Below are 24,874 nucleotides of genomic sequence, written 5' to 3'. Positions count from 1 at the left end.
GCCTCTGGTCTCTCACTAACTGATAGAAACAATCAGGTTGGTGCCCATGTTGCGAAACTGGTGTCAATCTCCCGCTCTCGCTTCTCCACCCATTATAGAAATGCTTAATCCCCACCCCATTCCCTTCAGGAATACCAATTCCATCAATAGGCTCAAGCCACAGGTTGGGAAATGTGCCTCCAAAGGGTTGCCTTTAAAGTGAAGATGAGCACAATCGACAAATGGAGTGAAATGTGGGGGCGCTGGCGCTATCACTGGACAAGCAATGCAAAATCGCGGGTTCAAACCCACCAAGTGCCCCAATGAACTTCAATTCCATTAGTAAAACTGGACAGCAAAGAAAATTCACCATAGTCACAGCAACTGATTGTTGTGGAACCCAATTTGTGTCCCTGATGTCCTTTGGAGGGTAAGGGAATCTGCCATCCTTACCTGGACCAGCCTACATGTGACTCCAGACCAACGGCAATGTGGCTAACTCATCGCTGCCCTCAAAATAACCCAGCGGGCGATCCATTTCGATGCCAATTAGAAACGGGTAATAAATGCTGGGCCTGAAAAAGTGAGGGCCAAAGCCTCATGGATGAATAAAAAGAAACTGACTCCATTGGAGGAGACACTGGTTCATTCACATTAATTGGCGAAGTGATGGGTGGGGAGATGAGGGTTGATCTTGACAGTTACCCCCACTGACAGCGCACCCGTTTTGGCAGCTAAGTAGCTGGATCATGCTGAGACCTGTGCCTGTTATGTAAGGGAATTTCCAGAGCCGGGCGCCAGCCTATTACAGTTTGAAATATCAGCCTCTAGTTTGGCCACTTAACAACTCCAGGTGAAGCTATAACAGAGGGGCCCAGGCGACAACAGTCCATTTCGGTTTTTTATTGGGCCGGATCTGAAGAGCATTCCTGCTCTTTCTGACCCTACAGACTATAATGGAGACCTTAATTATACAGGGGCCTCTATTGATAATTCACTGTTAAAATTGATGGGGTCTGTGTGCACGCCTGTGTGTGTGTGTCTGTGCCTGTGTGTTTGTGTGCCTGTATGTGTCTGTGTGTGTGTGCCTGTGCCTGCTTGTGCCTGTGTCGGTGTGTGCATTTGTGCCCGTGTGCCTGTGCGTGTGTGTGTGTCTGCCTGTGCCTGTGTCTGTGTGTGTGTTTGTGTCTGTGTGTGTGTGTGTGTGCCTGTGCCTATGTGTGCCTGTGCCTATGTGTGTGTGTGCCCGTGTGTGTGTGTGCCTGTGTGTGTGTGTGTGTGTGCCTGTGCCTGTGTGTGTCTGTGCCTGTGTGTGTGTGTGTCTGTGCTTGTGTGTGTCTGTGCCCGTGTGTGTCTGTGCCCGTGTGTGTCTGTGCCCGTGTGTTTCTGTGCCTGTGTGTGTCTGTGCCTGTGTGTGTATGTGCCTGTGCCTGTGCCGGCGTGTGTGTGTGTGTCTGTGCCTGTGTGAGTGTGTGCCCGTGTGTGTCTGTGGCTGTGTGTGTGTAGTGGGGTGGGTGGTGGGGGCTGGTGCTGGGGGAAATGGGTTGCATGGACCACATTCTTCTTGGTTCCAAAACGACGCTCGACATCCCTTGCAAACCCTGAACCCCAGTTTGATATCGTAAAATAGGGCGACACAGGCGCAGTGGGAGACGGGCCTGTTGAGCACAGTGCCCAGAACTTTGGAAATTCGCCAGGTGAAGCGCATTGACATGGCGCCTATTGCCCTTTCCTGTAGGCGGCAGCGAATTGAAACCCTCTCCTCCATTGAAATATGTTGTGATTGGACACAGGCGGCACCTAATGCTGAACTGAGTCGAAGAGCCCACGACAAAGAAAGAATCCATTCATTGTTTTACCCTCTAATCATTCGTCACTGTCATCGCCTTTCTACAGCTGGTGATCGCCCAGTAGTGACCAGTCAGCCTAGCGGTCAACTAAAAGAAGGGGAAAAATTCAAACTGACGTGTCAATACGAAGGCAGAGTTAGACCTGTTACTTGGTACAAAGATGACAAAGACATGGAAAAGAATCTTAAAGTCATTTCAGACACTGCACACTCTGATACCGGAGGACATTACCGATGCAAAGTGAAATGGTCTTGGTTTAGCTCCAGGCAGATGAGTCAACCTCTGAAAGTTGTCACCATCGGTATGTAAACTCTTCCTTAGCCCACAAACGCGACGGTTGCACTGAGACCTCCCAGTGAAATGTAATATCGACCCATGTTGCACAGGAATACAGTTGCCAACCGACTAGCGGACAAGAAATTACTGAAACAAAAGCAAAAACTAGCCGGACAAACTCAGCAGGTCTGACAGCATCTGCGGGGGGGAGGACAGAGTTAACGTTTCGAGTCCGTATCAGAACTAAGGAGGTGAAATATAAGCTGGTGGCGGGGGGGTGGGGCGGAGGGTGTTGGAACAGGTTGAGTGGGGGGGAAGGTGAGACAGGTTGAGGGGGGCGTGGGATAGGTTGAGGGGGTGTGGGACAGGTTGATGAGACAGGTTGAGTGGGGGTGGGACAGGTCGATGGGTGTGGTGGTGAGACTGGTTGAGTGAGGGTGGGACAGGTTGAGGGCGGGGCGGGTGAGACAGGTTGAGTGGGGGTTGGACTGGTTGAGTGAGGGTGCGACAGGTTGAGCTGGGTGGGACAGGTTGATAGGCGGAGAGTGGTGAGACAGGTTGAGTGGGGGTGAGACAGGTTGAGCGGGGGTGGAACAGGATGAGTGGGGGTGGGGCAGGTTGAGTGGGGGTGAGACAGGTTGAGTGGGGGTGAGACAGGTTGAGGGGGGGTGAGACAGGTTAAGTGGGGGTGAGACAGGTTGAGTGGAGGTGGGACAGGTTGAGGGGGGGTGAGACAGGTTGAGGGGGGGTGAGACAGGTTGAGGGGGGGTGAGACAGGTTGAGTGGGGGTGGGACAGGTTGAGTGGTGGTCAGACAGGTTGAGTGGGGGTAGGACAGGTTGAGTGGGGGTGGGACAGGTTGTGGAGGGGTGGGACAGGTTGAGTAGCGGGGTGAGACAGGTTGAGGACGGGTGGGACATGTTGAGGGGGGGTGGGACAGGTTGAGTGGGGGTGGGACAGGTTGAGTGTTGGTGAGACAGGTTGAGTGTGGGTGGGACAGGTTGAGTGATGGTGAGACAGGTTGAGTGGGGGTGGTGAGAGAGCTTGAGTAGGGGGGGTGAAACATGTTGAGTGGGGGTGGGACAGGTTGAGTAGGGGGGTGAGACAGGTTGAGTGGGGGTGGGACAGGTTGTGTAGTGGGGTGAGACAGGTTGTGGAAGGATGGGATAGGTTGAGTAGGGGGGTGAGACAGGTTGAGGAGGGGTGGGACAGGTCGATGGGGGTGGTGGTGAGACAGGTTGAGTGGGGTTGAGTCAGGTTGAGTGGGGGTGAAACAGGTTGAGTGGGGGTGAGACAGGTTGAGTGGGGGTGACACAGGTTGAGTGGTGTTGGGACAGGTTGAGTGGTGTTGGGACAGGTTGATGGGGGTGGGGGTGAGACAGTTTGAGTGGGGGTGAGACAGGTTGAGTGGGGGTGAGACAGGTTGATAGGGGGAGAGTGGTGAGACAGGTTGAGTGGGGGTGGGACAGCTTGAGTGGGGGTGAGACAGGTTGATAGGGGGAGAGTGGTGAGACAGGTTGAGTGGGGGTGGGACAGGTTGAGTGGGGGTGAGACAGGTTGATAGGGGGAGAGTGGTGAGACAGGTTGAGTGATGGTGAGACAGGTTGAGTGGGTGTTGGACAGGTTAATGAAGGCATGATACAGGTTGAGTGGGGGTGGGACAGGTTGAGTGGGTGTGGGACAGGTTGAGGGGAGTGGGACCGGTTGAGTGGGGGTTGGACCGGTTGAGTGGGGGTTGGACCGGTTGAGTGGGGGTGAGACAGGTTGAGTGGGGGTGAGACAGGTTGAGTGGGGGTGAGACCGGTTGAGTGGGGGTGTGACACGTTGAGGGGGGTTGGGTGAGAGACAGGTTGAGGCGGGTTGGGTGAGAGACAGGTTGAGGGGGGTTGGGTGAGACAGGTTGAGGGGGCGTGGGACAGGTTGTGGGGGCGTGGGACAGGTTGAGTGGGGCATGGGTCAGGTTGAAGAGGTGTGCGACATGTTGAGTGGAGGTGGGACAGGTTGAGGTGGGTGTGGGACAGGTTGAGTGGGGGTGGGACAGGTTGAGGGTGGTGTGGGACAGGTTGAGGGGGGTGGGACAGGTTGAGTGCTGGTGAGACACTTGAGTGTGGGTGGAACAGGTTGAGTGGTGCTGAGACAGGTTGAGTGGGGGTGGTGAGACAGCGTGAGTTGGGGGCGTGAAACAGGTTGAGTGGGGGTGGGACAGGTTGAGTAGGAGGGTGAGACAGGTTGAGGAGGAGTGGGATAGGTTGAGTAGGGGGCTGAGACAGGTTGTGGAAGGGTGGGATAGGTTGAGTAGGGGGGTGAGACAGGTTGAGGAGGGGTGGGACAGGTAGAGGGGGGGTGGGCCAGGTTGATGAGACAGGTTGAGTGGGGGTGGGACAGGTAAAATGGGGGTGGGACAGGTTGAGGGGGGTGGGACAGGTTGAGGGGGGGTTGACACAGGTTGAGTGGTGTTGGGACAGGTTGAGTGGTGTTGGGACATGTTGATGGGGGTGTGGACACAGGTTGAGTGGTGTTGGGACAGGTTGAGTGGTGTTGGGACAGGTTGATGGGGGTGGGGGTGGGACAGTTTCAGTGGGGGTGGGACAGTTTGACTGGCAGTGGGGCAGGTTGAGGGGGTGTTGAGACAGGTTGAGTGATGGTGAGACAGATTAAGTGGGGGTGGAACAGGTTGAGTGGGGGTTGGACAGGTTGATGAGGGCGTGAAATCGGTTGAGTGGGGGTGGGACAGGTTGAGTGGGGGTGGGACAGGTTGAGTGGAGGTTGGACCGGTTGAGTGGGGGTGAGACAGGTTGAGTGGGGGTGGGACAGGTTGAGTGGGGGTTGGACTGGTTGAGTCAGGGTGAGACAGGTTGAGTGGTGGTGGGAGAGGTTGAGGGTGGGGGGGGGTGACACAGGTTGAGTGGGGGTTGGACTGGTTGAGTGAGGGTGAGACAGGTTGAGTGGTGGTGGGACAGTTTGAGAGTGGGAGAGTGGTGAGACAGGTTGAGTGGGGGTGGGACAGGTTGAGAGTGGGAGAGTGGTGAGACAGGTTGAGTGGGGGTGAGACAGGTTGAGCAGGGGTGAGAATGGTTGAGGGGGGTGGGACAGGTTGAGTGGGGGTGAGACAGGTTGAGTGGTGGGGGTGGGACAGGTTGAGGGGGGGGTGACACAGGTTGAGTGGTGTTGGGACAGGTTGAGTGGTGTTGGGACAGGTTGGTGGGGGTGGGGGTGGGACAGTTTGAGTGGGAGTGGGACAGTTTGAGTGGCAGTGGGGCAGGTTGAGGGGGGTGGTGAGACAGGTTGAGTGGGGGTTGGACAGGTTGAATGGGGGTGAGAGAGGTTGAGGGGGGCGGGAAAGGTTGAGTGGGGGTGAGACAGGTTGAGTGGGGGTGAGACAGGTTGAGTGGGGGAGGGTGAGACAGGTTGAGTGGGGGTGAGACAGGTTGAGGGGGTGTGAGACAGGTTAAGTGGGGGTGAGACAAGTTGAGTGGTGGTGGGACAGGTTGATAGGGGGAGAGTGGTGAGACAGGTTGAGTGGGGATGGGACAGGTTGAGTGTTGGTGAGACAGGTTGAGTTTGGGTGGGACAGGTTGAATGGTGGTGAGACAGGTTGAGTGGGGGTGGTGAGACAGATTGAGTAGGTGGGGTGAAACAGGTTGACTGGGGGTGGGACAGGTTGAGTAGGGGGGTGAGACAGGTTGTGGAGGAGTGGGACAGGTTGTCTAGGGGGGTGAGACAGGTTGTGGAAGGGTGGGATAGGTTGAGTAGGGGGGTGAGACAGGTTGAGGTGGGGTGGGACAGGTTGAGGGGGGATGGGGCAGGTTGATGAGACAGGTTGAGTGGGGGTGGGACAGGTCGATGGGGGTGGTGGTGACACTGGTTGAGTGCGGGTGGGACAGGTTAAGTAGGGGTGGGATAGGTTGATGGGGGGGTGACACAGGTTGAGTAGTGCTGGGACAGGTTGAGTGGTGTTGGGACAGGTTGATGGGGATGGGAGTGAGACAGTTTGAGTGGGGGTGGGACAGTTTGAGTAGGGGTGGGTCAGGTTGAGCGGGGGTGGGAGGGAAAGGATGAGGGGGGGTGGGACAGGTTGAGGGGGGGTTGGATCGGTTGCGTGGGGTTGGTACAGGTTGAGTGGGGTTGGGACAGGTTGAGTGGGGGTGGGACAGGTTGAGTTGGGGTGAGACAGGTTGAGAGGGGGTGGGACAGGTTGAGTGGGAGTGGGACAGGTTGAGTGGGAGTGGGACAGGTTGAGTGGGGGTGGGACAGGTTGATTGGTGGTGGGACAGGTTGATAGGCGGAGAGTGGTGAGACAGGTTGAGTGGGGGTGGGACAGGTTGAGGGGAGTAGGACAGGTTGGGGGGAGGGACAGGTAGAGTGGAGGTGAGACAGGTTGAGTGGGGGTGAGACAGGTTGAGTGGGGGTGGGACAGGTTGAGTGGGAGTGGGACAGGTTGAGTGGGGGTGGGACAGGTTGCGTGGAAGTGACACAGGTTGAGGGGGGGGTGACACAGGTTGAGTGGTGTTGGGACAGGTTGAGTGGTGTTGGGACAGGTTGGTGGGGGTGGGGGTGGGACAGTTTGAGTGGGGGTGGGACAGTTTGAGTGGCAGTGGGGCAGGTTGAGGGGGGTGGTGAGACAGGTTGAGTGGGGGTTGGACAGGTTGAGTGGGGGTGAGACAGGTTGAGGGGGGTGGGAAAGGTTGAGTGGGGGTGAGACAGGTTGAGTGGGGGTGAGACAGGTTGAGTGGGGGGGGTGAGACCGGTTGAGCGGGGGTGAGACAGGTTGAGGGGGTGTGAGACAGTTTAAGTGGGGGTGAGACAGGTTGAGTGGTGGAGGGACAGGTTGATAGGGGGAGAGTGGTGAGACAGGTTGAGTGGGGGTGGGACAAGTTGAGTGTTGGTGAGACAGGTTGAGTTTGGGTGGGACAGGTTGAGTGGTGGTGAGACAGGTTGAGTGGGGGTGGTGAGACAGCTTGAGTAGGTGGGGTGAAACAGGTTGAGCGGGGGTGGGACAGGTTGAGTAGGGGGTTGAGACAGGTTATGGAGGAGTGGGACAGGTTGTCTAGGGGGGTGAGACAGGTTGTGGAAGGGTGTGATAGGTTGAGTAGGGGGGTGAGACAGGTTGAGGTGGGGTGGGACAGGTTGAGGGGGGGTGGGGCAGGTTGATGAGACAGGTTGAGTGGGGGTGGGACAGGTCGATGGGGGTGGTGGTGACACTGGTTGAGTGCGGGTGGGACAGGTTAAGTGGGGGTGGGACAGGTTGATGGGGTGGTGACACAGGTTGAGTTGTGCTGGGACAGGTTGAGTGGTGTTGGGACAGGTTGATGGGGGTGGGAGTGAGACAGTTTGAGTGGGGGTGGGACAGTTTGAGTGGGGGTGGGTCAGGTTGAGCGGGGGTGGGTGAGACAGGATTGGGGGGGTGGGACAGGTTGAGGGGGGGTTGGATCGGTTGAGTGGGGTTGGGACAGGTTGAGTGGGGTTGTGACAGGTTGAGTGGGGGTGAGACAGGTTGAGTGGGGGTGAGACAGGTTGAGTGGGGGTGGGACAGGTTGAGGGGGAGTGGGACAGGTTGATAGGCGGAGAGTGGTGAGACAGGTTGAGTGGGGGTGGGACAGGTTGAGGGGGGTGGGACAGGTAGAGGGGGGTGTGACAGGTTGAGTGGGGGTGAGACAGGTTGAGTGGGGGTGAGACAGGTTGAGTGGGGGTGAGACAGGTTGAGTGGGGGTGGGACAGGTTGAGTGAGAGTGGGACAGGTTAAGTGGGGGTGGGACAGGTTGAGTGGTGGTGGGACAGGTTGATAGGCGGAGAGTGGTGAGACAGGTTGAGTGGGGGTGGGGCAGGTTGAAGGGGGTGGGACAGGTTGAGGGGGGTGGGACAGGTTGATTGGGGGTGAGACAGGTTGAGTGGGGGTGAGACAGGTTGAGTGGGGGTGGGACAGTTTGAGGGGTTTGAGACAGGTTGAGGGGGGTGGGACAGGTTGAGGGGGTTTGGACAGGTTGAGTGGAGGTGAGACAGGTTGAGTGGGGTTGAGACAGGTTGAGTGGGGTTGACACTGGTTGAATGCGGGTGGGACAGGTTGAGGGCCGGGGGGTTGAGACAGGTTGAGTGGGGGTGGGACAGGTTGAGTGGGGGTGGGACAGGTTGAGGGGGGTTGGACAGGTTGAGGGGGGTGGGACAGATTGAGTGGGGGTGAGACAGGTTGAGTGGGGGTGAGACAGGTTGAGTGGGGGGATGAGACAGGTTGAGTGGGGGTGAGACAGGTTGAGTGGGGGTGAGACAGGTTGAGTGGGGGTGAGACAGTTTGAGGGGTTTGTGACAGGTTGAGGGGGGTGGGACAGGTTGAGGGGGTTGGGACAGGTTGAGTGGAGGTGAGACAGGTTGAGTGGGGGTGAGACAGGTTGAGTGGGGGTGACACTGGTTGAGTGCGGGTGGGACAGCTTGAGGGCCGGGGGGTTGAGACAGGTTGAGTGGGGGTTGGACTGGTTGAGTGAGGGTGAGACAGGTTGATTGGGGGTGGGACAGGTTGAGGGGGTTGGACAGGTTGAGGGGGGTGGGACAGATTGAGTGGGTGTGAGACAGGTTGAGTGGGGGTGAGACAGGTTGAGTGTGGGGATGAGACAGGTTGAGTGGGGGTGAGACAGGTTGAGTGGGGGTGAGACAGGTTGAGTGGGGGTGAGACAGGTTGAGTGGGGGGGTGAGAGACAGGTTGAGTAGGGGGGGTGAAACAGGTTGAGTGGGGGTCGGACAGGTTGAGTGGGGGTGGGACAGGTTGAGTAGGGGGGTGAGACAGGTTGAGGAGTGGTGGGACAGGTTGAGGGGGGGTGGGACAGGTTGACGGGGGGTGTGACAGGTTGATGAGACAGTTTGAGTGGGGGTGGGACAGGTAGATGGGGGTGGTGGTGAGACAGGTTGAGTGGGGGTGGGACAGGTTGATGGGTGGGTGACACAAGTTGAGTGGTGTTGGGACAGGTTGAGTGGTGTTGGGACAGGTTGATGGGGGTGTGGGTGGGACAGTTTGAGTGGGGGTGCGACAGTTTGAGTGGCAGTGGGGCAGGTTGAGGGTGGTGATGAGACAGGTTGAGTGATGGTGAGACAGATGAAGTGGGGGTGGGACATGTTGAATGGGGGTTGGACAGGTTGATGAGGGCGTGAGACAGGTTGAGTGGGGGTGGGACAGGTTGAGAGGGTGTGGGACAGGTTGAGGGGAGTGGGACAGGTTGAGTGGGGGTGGGACAGGTTGAGTAGGGGTTGGACCGGTTGAGTGGTTGTTGGACCGGTTGAGTGGGGGTGGGACAGGTTGAGTAGGGGGGGTGAAACAGGTTGAGTGGTGGTCGGACAGGTTGAGTGGGGGTGGGACAGGTTGAGTGGGAGTGGGACAGGTTGAGTGGGGGTGGGACAGGTTGCGTGGGAGTGGGACAGATTGATAGGCGGAGAGTGGTGAGACAGGTTGAGTGTGGGTGGGACAGGTTGAGTGGGGTGGGATAGGTTGAGGGGGGTGAGTCAGGTTGAGTGGGGGTGAGACAGGTTGAGTGGGGGTGAGACAGGTTGATAGGGGGAGAGTGGTGAGACAGGTTGAGTGGGTGTGGGACAGGTTGAGGGGGGTGGGACAGGTTGAGGGGGTTGGGACAGTTTGAGGGTGGTGGGACTGGTTGAGGGGGTTGGGACAGGTAGATTGGAGGTGAGACAGGTTGAGTGGGGGTGAGACAGGTTGAGTGGGGGTGACACTGGTTGAGTGAGGGTGGGACAGGTTGAGGGCCGGGGGGTTGAGACAGGTTGAGTGGGGGTTGGACTGGTTGAATGAGGGTGAGACAGGTTGAGTGGTGGTGGGACAGGTTGATAGGCGGAGAGTGGTGTGACAGGTTGAGTTGGGGTGGGACAGGTTGAGGGCGGTGGTGAGACAGGTTGAGTGGGGGTTGGACAGGTTGAGTGGGGGTGAGACAGGTTGAGTGTGGGTGAGACAGGTTGAGTGGGGGTGGGTGAGACAGGTTGAGCGCGGGTGAGACAGGTTGAGGGTGTGTGAGACAGGTTAAGCGTGGGTGAGACAGGTTGAGTGGTGGTGGGACAGGTTGATAGGGGGAGAGTGCTGAGACAGGTTGAGTGGGGGTGGGGCAAATTGAGTGTTGGTGAGACAGGTTGTGTTTGGGTGGGACAGGTTGAGTGGTGGTGAGACAGGTTGAGTGAGGGTGGTGAGACAGCTTGAGTAGGTGGGGTGAAACAGGTTGAGTGGGGGTGGGACAGTTTGAGTAGGGGGGTGAGACAGGTTGTGGAGGAGTGGGACAGGTTGTCTAGGGGGGTGAGACAGGTTTTGGAAGGGTGGGATAGGTTGAGTAGGGGGGTGAGACAGGTTGAGGTGGGGTGGGACAGGTTGAGGGGGGTGGGGCAGGTTGATGAGACAGGTTGAGTGGGGGTGGGACAGGTCGATGGGGGTGGTGGTGACACTGGTTGAGTGCGGGTGGGACAGGTTAAGTGGGGTTGGGACAGGTTGATGGAGGGGTGACACAGGTTGAGTAGTGCTGGGACAGGTTGAGTGGTGTTGGGACTGGTTGATGGGGGTGGGAGTGAGACAGTTTGAGTGGGGGTCGGACAGTTTGAGTGGGGTGGGTCAGGTTGAGCGGGGGTGGGTGTGACAGGATTAGGGGGGGTGGGACAGGTTGAGGGGGGGTTGGATCGGTTGAGTGGGGTTGGGACAGGTTGAGTGGGGTTGGGACAGGTTGAGTGAGGGTGAGACAGGTTGATTGGTGGTGGGACAGGTTGATAGGCGGAGAGTGGTCAGACAGGTTGAGTGGGCGTTGTACAGGTTGCGGGCGGTGGGACAGGTTGAGGGGGGTGGGACAGGTTGAGTGTGTGTGAGACAGGTTGAGTGGGGGTGAGACAGGTTGAGTGGGGGTGGGACAGGTTGAGTGGGAGTGGGACAGGTTGAGTGGGGTTGGGACAGGTTGAGTGGGGGTGGGACAGGTTGAGTGGTGGTGGGACAGGTTGATAGGCGGAGAGTGGTGAGACAGGTTGATTGGGAGTGGGACAGGTTGAGGGGGGTGGGATAGGTTGAGGGAGGTTGGACAGGTTGAGTGGGGGTGAGACTGGTTGAGTGGTGGTGAGACAGGTAAATAGGGGGAGTGTGGTGAGACAGGTTGTGGAGGGGTGGGATAGGTTGAGTAGGGGGGTGAGACAGGTTGAGGAGGGGTGGGACAGGTTGAGGGGGGTGGGACAGGTTGAGGGGGGGTGGGACAGGTTGATGAGACAGGTTGAGTGGGGGTGGGACAGGTTGAGTGGGGGTTGGACAGGTTGATGAGGGCGTGAGACAGGTTAAGTGGGGGTGGGACAGGTTGATGGGGGTGTGACACAGGTTGAGTGGTGTTGGGACAGGTTGATGGGGGTGGGGGTGGGACAGTTTGAGTGGGGGTGGGACAGTTTGAGTTGCAGTGGGGCAGGTTGAGGGGGGTGTTGAGACAGGTTGAGTGATGGTGAGACAGATTAAGTGGGGGTGGAACAGGTTGAGTGGGGGTTGGACAGGTTGATGAGGGCGTGAAACAGGTTGAGTGGGGGTGGGACAGGTTGAGTGGGGGTTCGACCGGTTGAGTGGGAGTTGGACCGGTTGAGTGGGGGTTGGGCCGGTTGAGTGGGGTTGGGACAGGTTGAGTGGGGGTGGTGCAGGTTGAGTGGGGGTGAGACAGGTTGAGTGAGGGTGAGACATGTTGAGTGGGGGTGAGACAGGTTGAGTGGTGTGGGTGGGACAGGTTGAGTAGGGGTGAGACAGGTTGAGGGGGGTGGGACAGGTTGAGTGGGAGTGAGACAGGTTGAGTGGGGGTGAGACAGGTTGAGTTGTTGTGAGACAGGTTGAGTGGTGGGGGTGGGACAGGTTGAGGGGGGGTTGGGCCGGTTGAGTGGGGTTGGGACAGGTTGAGTCCGGTTGGGACAGGTTGAGTGGGGGTGAGACAGGTTGAGTGAGGGTGAGACATGTTGAGTGGGGGTGAGACAGGTTGAGTGGTGGGGGTGGGACAGGTTGAGTAGGGGTGAGACAGGTTGAGGGGGGTGGGACAGGTTGAGTGGGAGTGAGACAGGTTGAGTGGGGGTGAGACAGGTTGAGTTGGTGTGAGACAGGTTGAGTGGTGGGGGTGGGACAGGTTGAGGGGGGGGTGACACAGGTTGAGTGGTGTTGGGACAGGTTGATGAGGGCGTAAGACAGGTTGAGTGGGGGTGAGACAGTTTGAGTGGGGGGGTGAGACAGGTTGAGTGGGGGTGGGACAGGTTGAGTGCGGGTGAGACAGGTTGAGTGGGGGTGGGACTGGTTGAGGGTGGGGTGGGGTGACACAGGTTGAGTGGGGGTTGGACTGGTTGAGTGAGGGTGAGACAGGTTGAGTGGTGGTGGGACAGGTTGAGAGGGGGAGAGTGGTGAGACAGGTTGAGTGGGGGTGGGACAGGTTGAGTGGGGGTGGGACAGGTTGAGTGGGGGTGAGACAGGTTGAGTTGGTGTGAGACAGGTTGAGTGGTGGGGTTGGGACAGGTTGAGGGGGGGGTGACACAGGTTGAGTCGTGTTGGCACAGGTTGAGTGGTGTTGGGACAGGTTGAGTGGTTTTGGACAGGTTGGTGGGGGTGGGGTTGGGACAGTTTGAGTGGCAGTGGGGCAGGTTGAGGGGGGTGGTGAGACACGTTGAGTGGTGGTGAGACAGATTAAGTGGGGGTGGGACAGTTTGAGTGGCAGTGGGGCAGGTTAAGGGGGGTAGTGAGACACGTTGAGTGATGGTGAGACAGATTAAGTGTGGGTGGGACAGGTTGAGTGGGTGTTGGACAGGTTGATGAGGGTGTGAGACAGGTTGAGTGGGGGTGGGACAGGTTGAGTGGGGGTGGGACAGGTTGAGTGGGGGTGAGACAGGTTGAGTGGGGGTGAGACAGATTGAGTGGGGGTGGGACAGGTTGAGGGCAGGGGGGGTGCGACATGTTGAGTGGGGGTTGGACTGGTTGAGTGTGGGTGAGACAGGTTGAGTAGTGGTGGGACAGGTTCAGTGGGGGTGAGACAGGTTTAGGGGGGGTGAGACAGGTTGAGTGGGGGTGAGACAGGTTGAATGGGGGGGGTGAGACAGGTTTAGGGGGGGTGAGACAGGTTGAGTGGGGGTGAGACAGGTTGAGTGGGGGGGGTGAGACAGGTTGAGGGGTGGGTGGGACAGGTTGAGTGGGGGTGGGACAGGTTGAGTGAGGGTGAGACAGGTTGAGTGGGGGTGGGACAGGTTGAGTGGCGGTGGGACAGGTTGAGTGGGGGTGAGACAGGTTGAGTTGGGGTGGGACAGGTTGAGTGGGGGTGAGACAGGTTGAGTGGGGGTGAGACAAGTTGAGGGTGGGGGGAGTGAGACAGATTGAGTGGGGTTGGACTGGTTGAGTGGGGGTGAGACAGGTTGAGTGGGGGTGGGACAGGTTGAGGGCAGGGGGGGGTGCGACATGTTGAGTGGGGGTTGGACTGGTTGAGTGTGGGTGAGACAGGTTGAGTGGGATTGAGACAGGTTGAGTGGGGGGGGGTGAGACAGGTTGAGTGGGGGTGAGACAGGTTGAGGGGGGGTGAGACAGGTTAAGTGGGGGTGAGACAGGTTGAGTGGTGGTGGGACAGGTTGATAGGGGGAGAGTAGTGAGACAGGTTGAGTGGGGGTGAGACAGGTTGAGTGGTGGTGAGACAGGTTGAGTGGGGGTGGGACAGGTTGAGTGGGGTGGGGGTGAAACAGGTTAAGTGGGGGTCGGACAGGTTGAGTGGGGGTGGGACAGGTTGAGTAGGGGGGTGAGACATGTTGTGGAGGGGTGGGATAGGTTGAGTAGGGGGGTGTGACAGGTTGAGGGTGGGTGGGACAGGTTGATGGGGGTGGTGGTGAGACAGGTTGAGTGGGGGTGGGACAGGTTGGGGGTGGTGACACAGGTTGAGGGGGGGGTGACACAGGTTGGGTGGTGTTGGGACAGTTTGAGTGGTGTTGGGACAGGTTGATGGGGGTGGGGGTGGGACAGTTTGAGAGGGGGTGGGACAGTTTGAGTGGCAGTGGGGCAGGTTGAGGGGGGTGGGTGAGACAGGTTGAGTGATGGTGAGACAGATTAAGTGGGAGTGGGACAGGTCGAGAGGGTGTTGGACAGGTTGAGCGTGTGTGGGACAGGTTGAGTGGGGGTGGGACAGGTTGAGGGTGCAGGGAGTGAGACAGGTTGAGTGCGGGTTGGACTGGTTAAGTTGGGGTGAGACAGGTTGAGTGGGGGGGTGAGACAGGTTGTGGAGGGGTGGGACAGGTTGAGGAGGGATGGGACAGGTTGAGTGGGGGGGTGAGACAGGTTGTGGAGGGGTGGGACAGGTTGAGGAGGGGTGGGACAGGTTGAGGGGGAGTGGGACAGGTTGAGGGTGGGTGGGACAGGTTGATGGATGTGGGACAGGTTGAGGGCGTTGGGGGTGAGACAGGTTGATTGGGCGTTGGACAGGTTGAGTGGGGGTGAGACAGGTTCAGGGGAGTGGGACAGGTTGAGTGGGGGGATGAGACAGGTTGAGTGGGGGGGTGAGACAGGTTGAGTGTGGTTGAGACAGGTTGAGTGGGGGTGAGACAGGTTGAGTGGGGGGGTGAGACAGGTTGAGTGTGGGTGAGACAGGTTGAGTGAGGGTGAGACAGGTTGAGTGTGGGTGAGACAGGTTGAGTGGGGGTGAGACAGGTTGAGGGGGGTGGGACTGGTTGAGGGGGGTGGGACAGGTTAAGTGGAGGTGAGACAGGTTGAGTGGGGTTTGGACAGGTTGAGTGGGGGTGAGACAGGTTGAGTGGGGGTGGGACAGGTTGAGTGGGGGTGGGGCAGATTGAGTGGGGGTGGGGCAGATTGAGTGGGGGTGGGGCAGGTTGAGTGGGGGTGGGACAGGTTGAGTGGGGGTGGGACAGGTTGAGTGGGGTTGGGACAGGTTGAGTGGGGGTGAGACAGGTTGATGGGGGGTTGGACAGGTTGAGGGGAGTCGGACAGGTTGAGGGGGGTGAGTGAGGTTGAGTGGCGGTGGGACAGGTTGAGGGGGGTGGGACAGGTTGATAGGGGGAGAGTGGTTAGACAGGTTGAGTTGGGGTGAGACAGGTTGAGTGGGGGTGAGACAGGTTGAGGGGGAGGGGACAGGTTGAGTGGGGGTGGGACAGGTTAAGTGGGGGTGGGACAGGTTGAGTGGGGAGGGGACATGTTGAGTGGGGGTGGGACAGGTTGAGTTGGGGGGTGAGACTGTTGAGTTGGGGGATGAGACAGGTTGAGTGGTGGTGGGACAGGTTGAGTGGTGGTGGGACAGGTTGGGGGGGGTGGGACAGGTTGAGTGGGGGTGAGACAGGTTAAGTGGTGGTGAGACAGGTTGAGTGGGGGTTGAACAGGTTGAGTGGTGTTGGGACAGGTTGAGTGGGGGTTGAACAGGTTGAGTGGTGTTGGGACAGGTTGAGTGGGGGTTGAACAGGTTGAGTGGTGTTGGGACAGGTTGAGTGGGGGTTGAACAGGTTGAGTGGTGTTGGGACAGGTTGAGTGGGGGTTGAACAGGTTGAGTGGTGTTGGGACAGGTTGAGGGGGGTTGAGACAGGTTGAGTGGGGGTGGGACATGTTGTGGGGGGTGGGACAGGTTGAGTGGGGGTGGATCAGGTTGATGGGGGGGGTGGGACAGGTTGATGGGGGGGTGGGACAGGTTGAGTGGGGGTGGGACAGGTTGAGTGGGGGGGTGAGACAGGTTGATGGGGGGGTGGGACAGGTTGAGTGGTTTGGGACAGGTTGATGGGGAGGGGACAGGGAGAGCTGGATAGAGGGATACCCTGTCGGAGAGAAGAGCAGGACTTCTCCAAGGTAGGAATTCCTGGAAGAGAGGTGCCAGTCAATTAAACACTAAGATAACAGCAAAAATACTGTGGATCTTTACCCCACTCCCGGACAGGCGGACCCCGCTCTTTCCCCCAGAGTTGGAAATACAGCCCAACAAACTTCCTTTTCCGCCTTTTGTCCACAGCAAAGGGTGCAGTTTAATTTGGCCTGATCATAGGAAAGGCGAGAAGAGCGTCCGAACCACTCACATCGCTTTGGCTTCAACTGAAAAGCAAAATCAGCCCAAATGTCTCCCCAAGTCATTTGTACCTTACGTCAAGGCAGGCCTCAAATCGCTTAACCTTGCGTGGGAAGAGGGTCTGAAACATAGCAATTGAATGGGCGTCAATATTCATGGCTTTATGGTATCTTGCAGCTTAACTTGAAGTTAGTGTGCATTTTGGCCGCCCAACTTAGATTTTCGAAGGAGGTAACATGTGTGTTGCTGGGGCGCGCTCGGTGGTGCCAGGAAATCACCGTGCGTTTCCAAAATGGGTAATGGGATGGAATTCGCTGGTGTTTGCTGGAGTGAAAAGCAGGACCCCAGGAAACTGGGAGAATGTGAAATACAACCAGGAAATTCCAAAGCAAAAACTCAACAGCTCTGTCTCAAGCGAAGAAACTCAACTCGTTTACTAACTTCCTCTAAGGACGGAATAGTTCTGAGGAAGTCATTTTGGAATCGAAAAGTTAACTCTCTCTCTCTCTCTTGCCACAGATGCGGTTGAGATGAGTTTTTCCAGCATTTTCTGGGTTTTTTTAAATTTCAGATTTCCAGCATCTGCAGTGTTTTGCTTTTATTACTCCTGAGAATTTCCCGTTTTTGGAATAGGCGCAGAATCAGGGAATTTCAAGGGCACAGAAGGAGGCCATTCGGCCCTTTGTGCCTGCACCAGCTCTCCAAACGAGCATTGTGTCCAAGTGCGTTTTATCCCCGTACCCCTGCACATTGTTTCTATTCAACTAATCATCCGATGCCCTCTTGAACGCCTCGATTGAACCTGCCTCCTCCACACTTCCTGTCCAGCCCTCCCCCATGATTTTGAACATCTCTCTCACATCTCCTCTCAGCCTTCTCCTCTCCATGGAGAACAGTCTCCAACCTCTCCAATCTATCCTCATAGCTGAAATTTCTCATCCCTGGATCCGTTCTTGTTAGCCCTGGTAGGTAGGGTTATAGCCTAGGTCTGAATACATTGACACTGTAAGATTTAGTTAGGAAGGAGTGAGGATCTTCGATGGACTAGTGAAGGACTATAGGTCATTTCAGCTCAACATTTCAATAAGGGTCATTCTCTGAATAAACACAGGTCGATACAGCTTTGCAGAATATAGAGTTGATGTTAATTATTGCAAAGATACCAATTGCCCTGGATGTTGAGCTCCACGTTCTAGATAAAACTCTTAAGGATTTAAGACGTGTCCTTCGCCACAATCCAATTTGCACTTACGCCCGATTTTCCCCACATGTTTTGCAGCTTTTGATGCGACTCTGGAAATAGACCCACAACGTGCGCTGTTAGGTGATCGCATTGTTCTGAAATGCCTGATCAGTGGCTGGAAAAGGAGAGAATATCATTACAAATGGTATAAAAATAATGTGCTTCAAGAAAATCGTGAAAGCAGTTCGATCTACATACAAAATGCAAAACATTCAGATGAAGCAACTTACCGGTGTGAAGCCGAAGGAATATTTCGAAAGCAGGTCTCGGGAGATGTAACCATCACTGTAACAGGTTGGTCACTGATGTATCTTCTGATCTGCTCTGATGTGTATGAGGGTGAGCAGCCGAAAGTGGCCAAAGTTATTTTGAAACCGTTTTCCAAAGAGGCTGGAGGCATTTGCAATTTTATATGTATTATGTGCGTGTGTACATATATTTGTATATGTATATAGACACACACATATATACACACATATGTATATATACACATATATATATACAGACACATATATACACACATATGTATATATACACATATATATATACAGACACATATGTACACACGTGAACATATAAATATATACACAACACACATATGTATATATATGTGTGTGTATATATATATACACACATGTGTACATATAAATGTATACACACATACATCTATGTAAAAATATATATGTGCACATATATACATGCACACACACATATATATATATAAATATATACACAACACACATATATATATATATGTGTGTATATATATATATACACACATGTGTACATATAAATGTATACACACATACATCTATGTAAAAATATATATGTGCACATATATACATGCACACACACACACACATATATAAATATATACACATTATACATCTATTTACACATACATTTGTGTGTATATATATGCATGTATTTGTGTGTGAATATATGTATGTGTGTGTATATATATATATATATATATATATTGTTTCGTTGCCACTATTGGCAAATTCCTGAAGGAGATTTGTAAAAATTTAAAATAAACTCGACACTCCATTGTTTGAACGGGATTAAAGGTTCTCCCAGGTTACACATGAAACGCTGGAGAATGCGGTGACAGACCCACACTACGTTACATGGGGGCTTCCCAAACCCTCTGCTGAGGCGCTATCTCCACGGCAAATCCTCTCACCATTCGGCCTGGGCTGACTTGCAAATCATTTATGGCGTTTTCCAGCCTCACCGGCTCTGACTCTGACCAGACCCGGAAGGCACACCCCCCACCACTGGCCGAGTGTCTTTCGCCAGGACATTTCGCAAGACCAATTGTCCCCTGATGTGTTTGTTTGTTTGTTTTGTGACGGTCCCTGAGTGACCCCCCACCTCCCCCGAGAGCAGGGCAGGTCACGCAACCGTTGCAGGCGGGCGACTGTTCTCTGGTGATCCGAGCCGGCACAGAAGGGCCTACCCAACCTGGAGGGGGTGTTGGTAAAGGATGACAGGGTGAAGCTGCGTGGTGAAAGGACCAGGCAGCCCAGGGCACTGAGCTGTTGACCAGCCCTAACGCGCAAAGGCCACCTGACCCTGCGGGGAACGGCGTGGGGGGGAATCAAAGGAACTGATGGGATTCACGCAGCCCCCACTTTATACACAATGTAAACAATTCTGACGGCGAATTCCAGAGCGAACCAGCGGCCAGACGCCCCTTTGGAGCAGAAAGCATGGAGTCTTTTAAGTTTGAAAACAGCAACGACGCTGGAGTTCAGTGTGTGCAGTTCTGGTCGCCACATTATAGGAAGGGTGTGATTGCACTGGAGGGGGTGCAGAGGAGATTCACCAGGATGTTGCCTGGGATGAAACATTGAAGTTATGGGGAGAGGTTGGATGGACTTGGGTTGTTTCCGTTGGAGCAGAGAAGACTGAGGGGGCGACCTGATCGAGGTGTAGAAGATTATGAGGGGCATGGACAGGGTGGATAGGGAGCAGCTGTTCCCCTTTAGTTGAAGGGTCAGTCTCGAGGGGGACACAAGTTCAAGGAGAGGGGGCAGGAGGTTTAGTGGAGGGATGTGAGGAAAAACTTTTTTTACCCCCAGAGGGTGGTGAGGGTCTGGAATGCGCTGCCTGGGAGGGTGGTGGAGGCGGGTTAGCCTCACATCCTTTAAAAAGTACCTGGATGAGCACTTGGCACATCATAAACATTCAAGGCTATGGGGCCAAGTGCTGGTCAATGGGATTAGGGAGGTAGGTCAGGTGTTTCTCACGGGTTGGTGCAGACTCGATGGGCCGAAGGGCCTCTCCTGCACTGTGTGTGTGATTCTGTGACACGAAATTTGGAGTGCACACCTCTGGGCCTGGTCAGAAATAAATACATTCCGAGGTCCAGGGCCCCTCTGTAAGAGGGATTTGTATCTCCAGTGATTTCAGCGCGACGGGTTCTCGCCAAATACCCGATTTATTTATCGACCCTCAGCTCGGCGACCTCCTCCGCCCACATTGTGTCCATCTGGAACCTCCCATCACCCAAACACTGGCTGCCCCCCAAACCTCCCCCACCCCAGCTCCCTCTTCCCAGCCCCTGGTTCAATGCAAACCCTTCAGACTGTCCCTTCCATAACCATGTTAACCCCTCCAAACTGACAGAAAACACATGCGGCTGGGGTGGGTGGTTAGGAAATTCACATCCATGTAGGTAAATGGCTGAGGGGGTGGGTGGGGACAAGCGTTCAATTCATAATAGGGGAGGGCTCCTGGTCTGTGAAAGGTGGGGGATATAATCAGGTTTTGGAGCATTTCTGTGCGCATTTCCATATAAAATCTGTTGTCTAATAATAATTAAAAACAACGCACATCAAATTCGGACCTCTCTGTGTAAAATGCACTTGTCTGTGATCTTTCCTCTCCAGACCTCTGCTCCACACCCACATTGAAAGTGGAACCCGGGCTACGAGTGCTGGCTGGTCAGCTGCTGCGAATTACTTGCTGGGCTCAGCAACTCCATGGCGATTATCCGCTGCTCTACTCGCTGTTCAAAGACGGACAGCGCCTGGGTTTACCTGCGGGCAATTACACCACCGGCCGAGCTGTGCCTGAGGATTCGGGGGTTTACCAGTGTGAAGTGACCAGCTCCAAGAGCAGCCTGAACAAAAAGAAGATGAGCCTCCCGATCTCCGTTTCAGTGGAACGTAAGTGGGAAGAGCCCCAAATGCTGGGTCCCGCCATGGGTTAGGCAGAGAGAGAGAGAGAGACAGAGCGGGAGCCGATTGGACTCACTGTGGGGGTCAGGCCCGGGGGTCTGGGAGACTTTCATGGTCTCAGATTAGGCGCGGCCGATCCGACTAGGTGCAGGGAGGGAGGGAGGTGGGTGGGGGTGGATGTGTGATTATCCCCCTTCCATTAAAAACTCGCTCAGGCAGAGCAAAGGCTGCACTCTGTGTGTAGGGAGACATGGAAACTCTTTCGAGTTATCAACAGTCACAGATTGCAACTCTTTCGAGTACAATCACAGTTCTTGGTTTCCGGGAGTGGGACATGAACCCACAACCCTCTGATTCAAAGGCGAGGGTGCTAGGGAGACATGGAAGACGCTCATGTTCAAGATACCAGTTGAAGACAGCGGTTACACATTAACATGAAAATATTTATTTTAAATGTTTAAATATACAATGTTTCCCACCTATTTTTATAATTAATTTTTCTCAAGTTTATTTCCATTTTTATTCATTGTTTTATCCCCACCTTTAAGCCTATTTCCATTTTTTTTAACCCACCACCGCCCTCTCTCCCCACTAGGACCATCTGTCCCTTGTTCATGTTGTTCTTTCCAGAGTGCTTCCCCTTGACCTGCTATTATCACATTCTGCTTTCTGACCTTAATGCCGCCATTAGCACCTCCTTTAGCCAGTACCACTTTGGAGGTGTCAGCTGTGGCTCAGTTCATAGCACCCTCGCCTTTGAATCAGAGGGTTGTGGGTTCATGTCCCACTCCCGGAAAACCAAGAACTGTGATTATACTTGAAAGAGTTACAATCTGTGACTGTTGATAACTCGAAAGATTATCATTAACACCCCTTTGTCCTTGTGTCTATGACATCATTGTCACTGCCTCCACCTGTCGCTGTCCCTCTATCCAGCTTCACCTGTCCCACCCCCCCTTAAACAGGATACATTTCACCACATTTTTACTTCTCTTTAGCTCTGAAGAAGAGCCAGACTGACTCGAAACCTTAACTCTGTCTTTCTCTCCATAGACACTGAGTTTTTCCTGCAATTTCTGTTTTTGTTTCAGGTTTCCAACAGCCGCAGTATTTTGCCTTTCTATACATTAACATAACATTATTTGCCAGAGGGATTGCGGCAGTGTTAAAAAGCTGTGCCGAATGCAATAGTAGAGGCAAAAAAAAAAATACACAAGGGTAAGACAGACCCGTGGTCATGTAACTTGTCCAGCATTCAGTGAGGTTAGATGAGAAGTCCAAAGAGCGTGAGTTCAAATCCTACCACCCCGAATTGGAGTTCAGTGCCAAAGAATTTGGAAGTACAAAGGTCGTATTCCCTAAAAAAAAAAGGTTCTAAAACAAAAACTCAACCAGTTTACCAATTCCCTCTAAGGGTCAGAGGGTTTCTGAAAAAGAATCATATTGGAATGGAGAGGTTACCTCTGGGTTTTCTCTCTCTGCAGACGCTGCCAGACCTGCTGCACTTTTCCAGCATTTCCCTGTTTTTGTTTCAGATTTCCAGCATCTGCAGGGTTTTGCTTTGATTCCCTCCTCCTGGGGCCGGTTTATAATTAGCACCTATACTGGCCTCCTGACAAGACTATATGTTGCACCTATATTGCCCTGCTATGCAGGCATATAATTAGCATGTAATTACTTATTAATACTCAATTAATAATTAATTAATCTATGGCTAATAAGTAATAATTAATATTCAGTGATTAATAATTAATTAGGAAACACAATCAAAAAATAATCATTAATAAACAATTAGTAAATAATTAATAATTGATAAATAATAACCAGTAATGAAAACTAATTATCATACACTTAATCAAAAATTAATCCGTAATAATCAGCCATTAGTTAATAATTAATAAATAATAACCAGTAATGAATAACTAATTATCACACACTTAATCAAAAATTAATCCGTAATAATCAGCCATTAGTTAATAATTAATACATAATAACCAGTAATGAATAACTAATTATCACACACTTAATCAAAAATTAATCCGTAATAATCAGCCATTAGTTAACAATTAATACATAATAACCAGTAATGAATAACTAATTATCATGCACTTAATCAAAAATGAATCCGTAATAATCAGCCATTAGTTAATAATTAATAAATAATAACCAGAATGAATAACTAATTATCACACACGTAATCAAAAATTAATCCGTAATAATTGGCCATTAGTTAATAATTAATACATAATAACCAGTAATTAATAATTAATTAGAATGAACTCAATCAAAAATAAATCAGCAATAATGAATCATTAGTAAATAATTATAAATTAATAAATAATAACCAGTACTTACTAATTAGCACGCACTTGATCAAAAAATAATCAGTAATAATCAATCATTAGTGAATATTAATTAATTAATAAATAATAACCAGTTTTTAATAATTAATTAGCATGCACTTAATCTAAAATTAATAATTAATAATCAATAATTAGTAAATAACTAATAAATAATAATTCATAAGTATTTAGCATATAATTAGCAGCTACACTGTCCTCTTGGGCGGGCCTATAATTAGTCCATGCTGTCCTAATGTTACAGATTTATAATTGTTACCTGTACTATTCGACTGGTCAAGATGCATTGTCTATAGTAAAGTCCTTGACCTATTTGGATTAGGATCATGTCTTGTACATTAGTCTCCGTCTGGAAACAACCAATGTTTGCTACTTAGACTCTTCTAGTGGTAGAGGATTGTCATTCTTTAATGCAATCCCTTGGCTGCTTTTATCGGTGAAATAATATTTACCCCAGGTGATGGGAATCAGATCAGTTCTGCTGAGTTTTTCCCAGCGTTTCCCGTTATATTTCGGATTTCAGGGCTCCCGGTAGCCGCAGTATTTCCCTCATGCTCTCAGCTGAGAAACCTGCTGTTGACCCCGTGCCTTTTCATGTGGTGACCCAGGTCCCCCCCTCCCCCCCCAACCCCCGCACCGACGTTATTGACACTTCACTGAACAAGTGACCAGTTCAGACAGTGAGCGGGATCAGCCCAGCTCTATTTCCGGGAAAAGGAGGCGCGCTGCCTCTCCAAGGCCGCAAGAGATGGGCAACTGATGTCCGGTCGACAGCTTAGACGGCAATGCTCCCCCGTCCAGAACTAATAAAACCCGAACAAGAACGAGTTGATCGAGTAGAGAGGTGGCGCATGCATGTATTGACCAGAAGCAGGGCTTCAAGTGCTCTTCATCATATCAGCCAATGCCAATCAGCCAAGGATGCGATTGCACTGGAGGGGGTGCAGAGGAGATTCACCAGGATGTTGACTGGGATGAAACATTTCAGTTATGAAGGGAGGTCGGATAGGATTGGGTTGAGAAGACACGGGCGACCTGATCGAGGTGTACAAGATTATGAGGGGCATGGACAGGGTGGATAGGGGGCAGCTGTTCCCCTTTAGTCGAAGGGTCAGTCATGAGGGGGCACAAGTTCAAGGTGAGGGGCAGGAGGTTTAGGGGGGGATGTGAGGAAAACCATTTTTACCCAGAGGGTGGTGAGGGTCTGGAATGCGCTGCCTGGGAGGGTGGTGGAGGCGGGTTAGCCTCACATCCTTTTAAAAAGTACCTAGATGAGCACTTGGCACGTCATAACATTGAAGGCTATGGGGCCAAGTGCTGGTCAATGGGATTAGGTAGGTAGGTCAAGTGTTTCTCACGTGTCGGTGCAGACTCGATGGGCCGAAGGGCCTCTTCTGCACTGTGTGATTCTGTGATTTCCAGCCAAAACACCTTAAACCTGTGTCACCCTGTCCATGTACCATCAGCCGATTGGGACAGTTCGTCTTTGCCCACACTGTCTAAACCCGGCATCATATTGTTCCCCTCTATCAAAACACCCCTCAATCCACTCAACTCCAGAACAAACCTCGCTTACCCAATATAAATTTTTTTTTATAAACAGAAAAAAGTAACCTGCTGGAGAAAATCAGCAGGTCTGGCAGCAGCTGTGCAGACAGCAGCCGAGTTAACATTTCAAGGCCGTTTGACTCTTCCTCCGAGCTGAGGAGAGGTGGAATTGTGATGGATTCCGTGCTGTTTATGAGTGGGGTTGCGGGGGAGGGGGGGCGGAGCAAGACAGAAGGTCGGGGATAGGTGGGAGCTCAGGGGAGATTGACGGGGACGTGACGGACACGGGACAAAGGGAGTGTTCATGATAATGTTACAGACTAAAGAAGGTGCTGATAGTGGCACAAATGTAAAATAGCAGAATGTGTGATTAGCAGAACAAGGGTCATGCTCTGTGAAAGCACCAAATGGAAACAAGTGACAGATGG

At 53.3% G+C, this 24,874-nt stretch overlaps 1 protein-coding gene across 1 annotated transcript; it reads left to right on the top strand.

Moving 5' to 3' along the window:
• The first annotated feature begins 1,691 nt into the window (after positions 1 to 1,691).
• LOC144672402 (high affinity immunoglobulin gamma Fc receptor I-like) lies at positions 1,692 to 24,692 on the top strand. Its single transcript, XM_078534247.1, has 4 exons — positions 1,692 to 2,130; positions 17,387 to 17,644; positions 20,248 to 20,526; positions 24,502 to 24,692. Exons 1-4 carry the CDS (start codon positions 1,692 to 1,694, stop codon positions 24,690 to 24,692), a joined length of 1,167 nt encoding a protein of 388 aa, XP_078390373.1.
• Positions 24,693 to 24,874: the final 182 nt, after the last annotated feature.

The sequence above is a fragment of the Cetorhinus maximus genome, chromosome 38 (genome assembly GCF_964194155.1).
Source record: "Cetorhinus maximus chromosome 38, sCetMax3.hap1.1, whole genome shotgun sequence".
In the NCBI taxonomy this organism is placed as follows: domain Eukaryota; kingdom Metazoa; phylum Chordata; class Chondrichthyes; order Lamniformes; family Cetorhinidae; genus Cetorhinus; species Cetorhinus maximus.
Note: the sequence above shows the minus strand (reverse complement) of the source record. Positions and strands in the feature narration are given on the sequence as shown.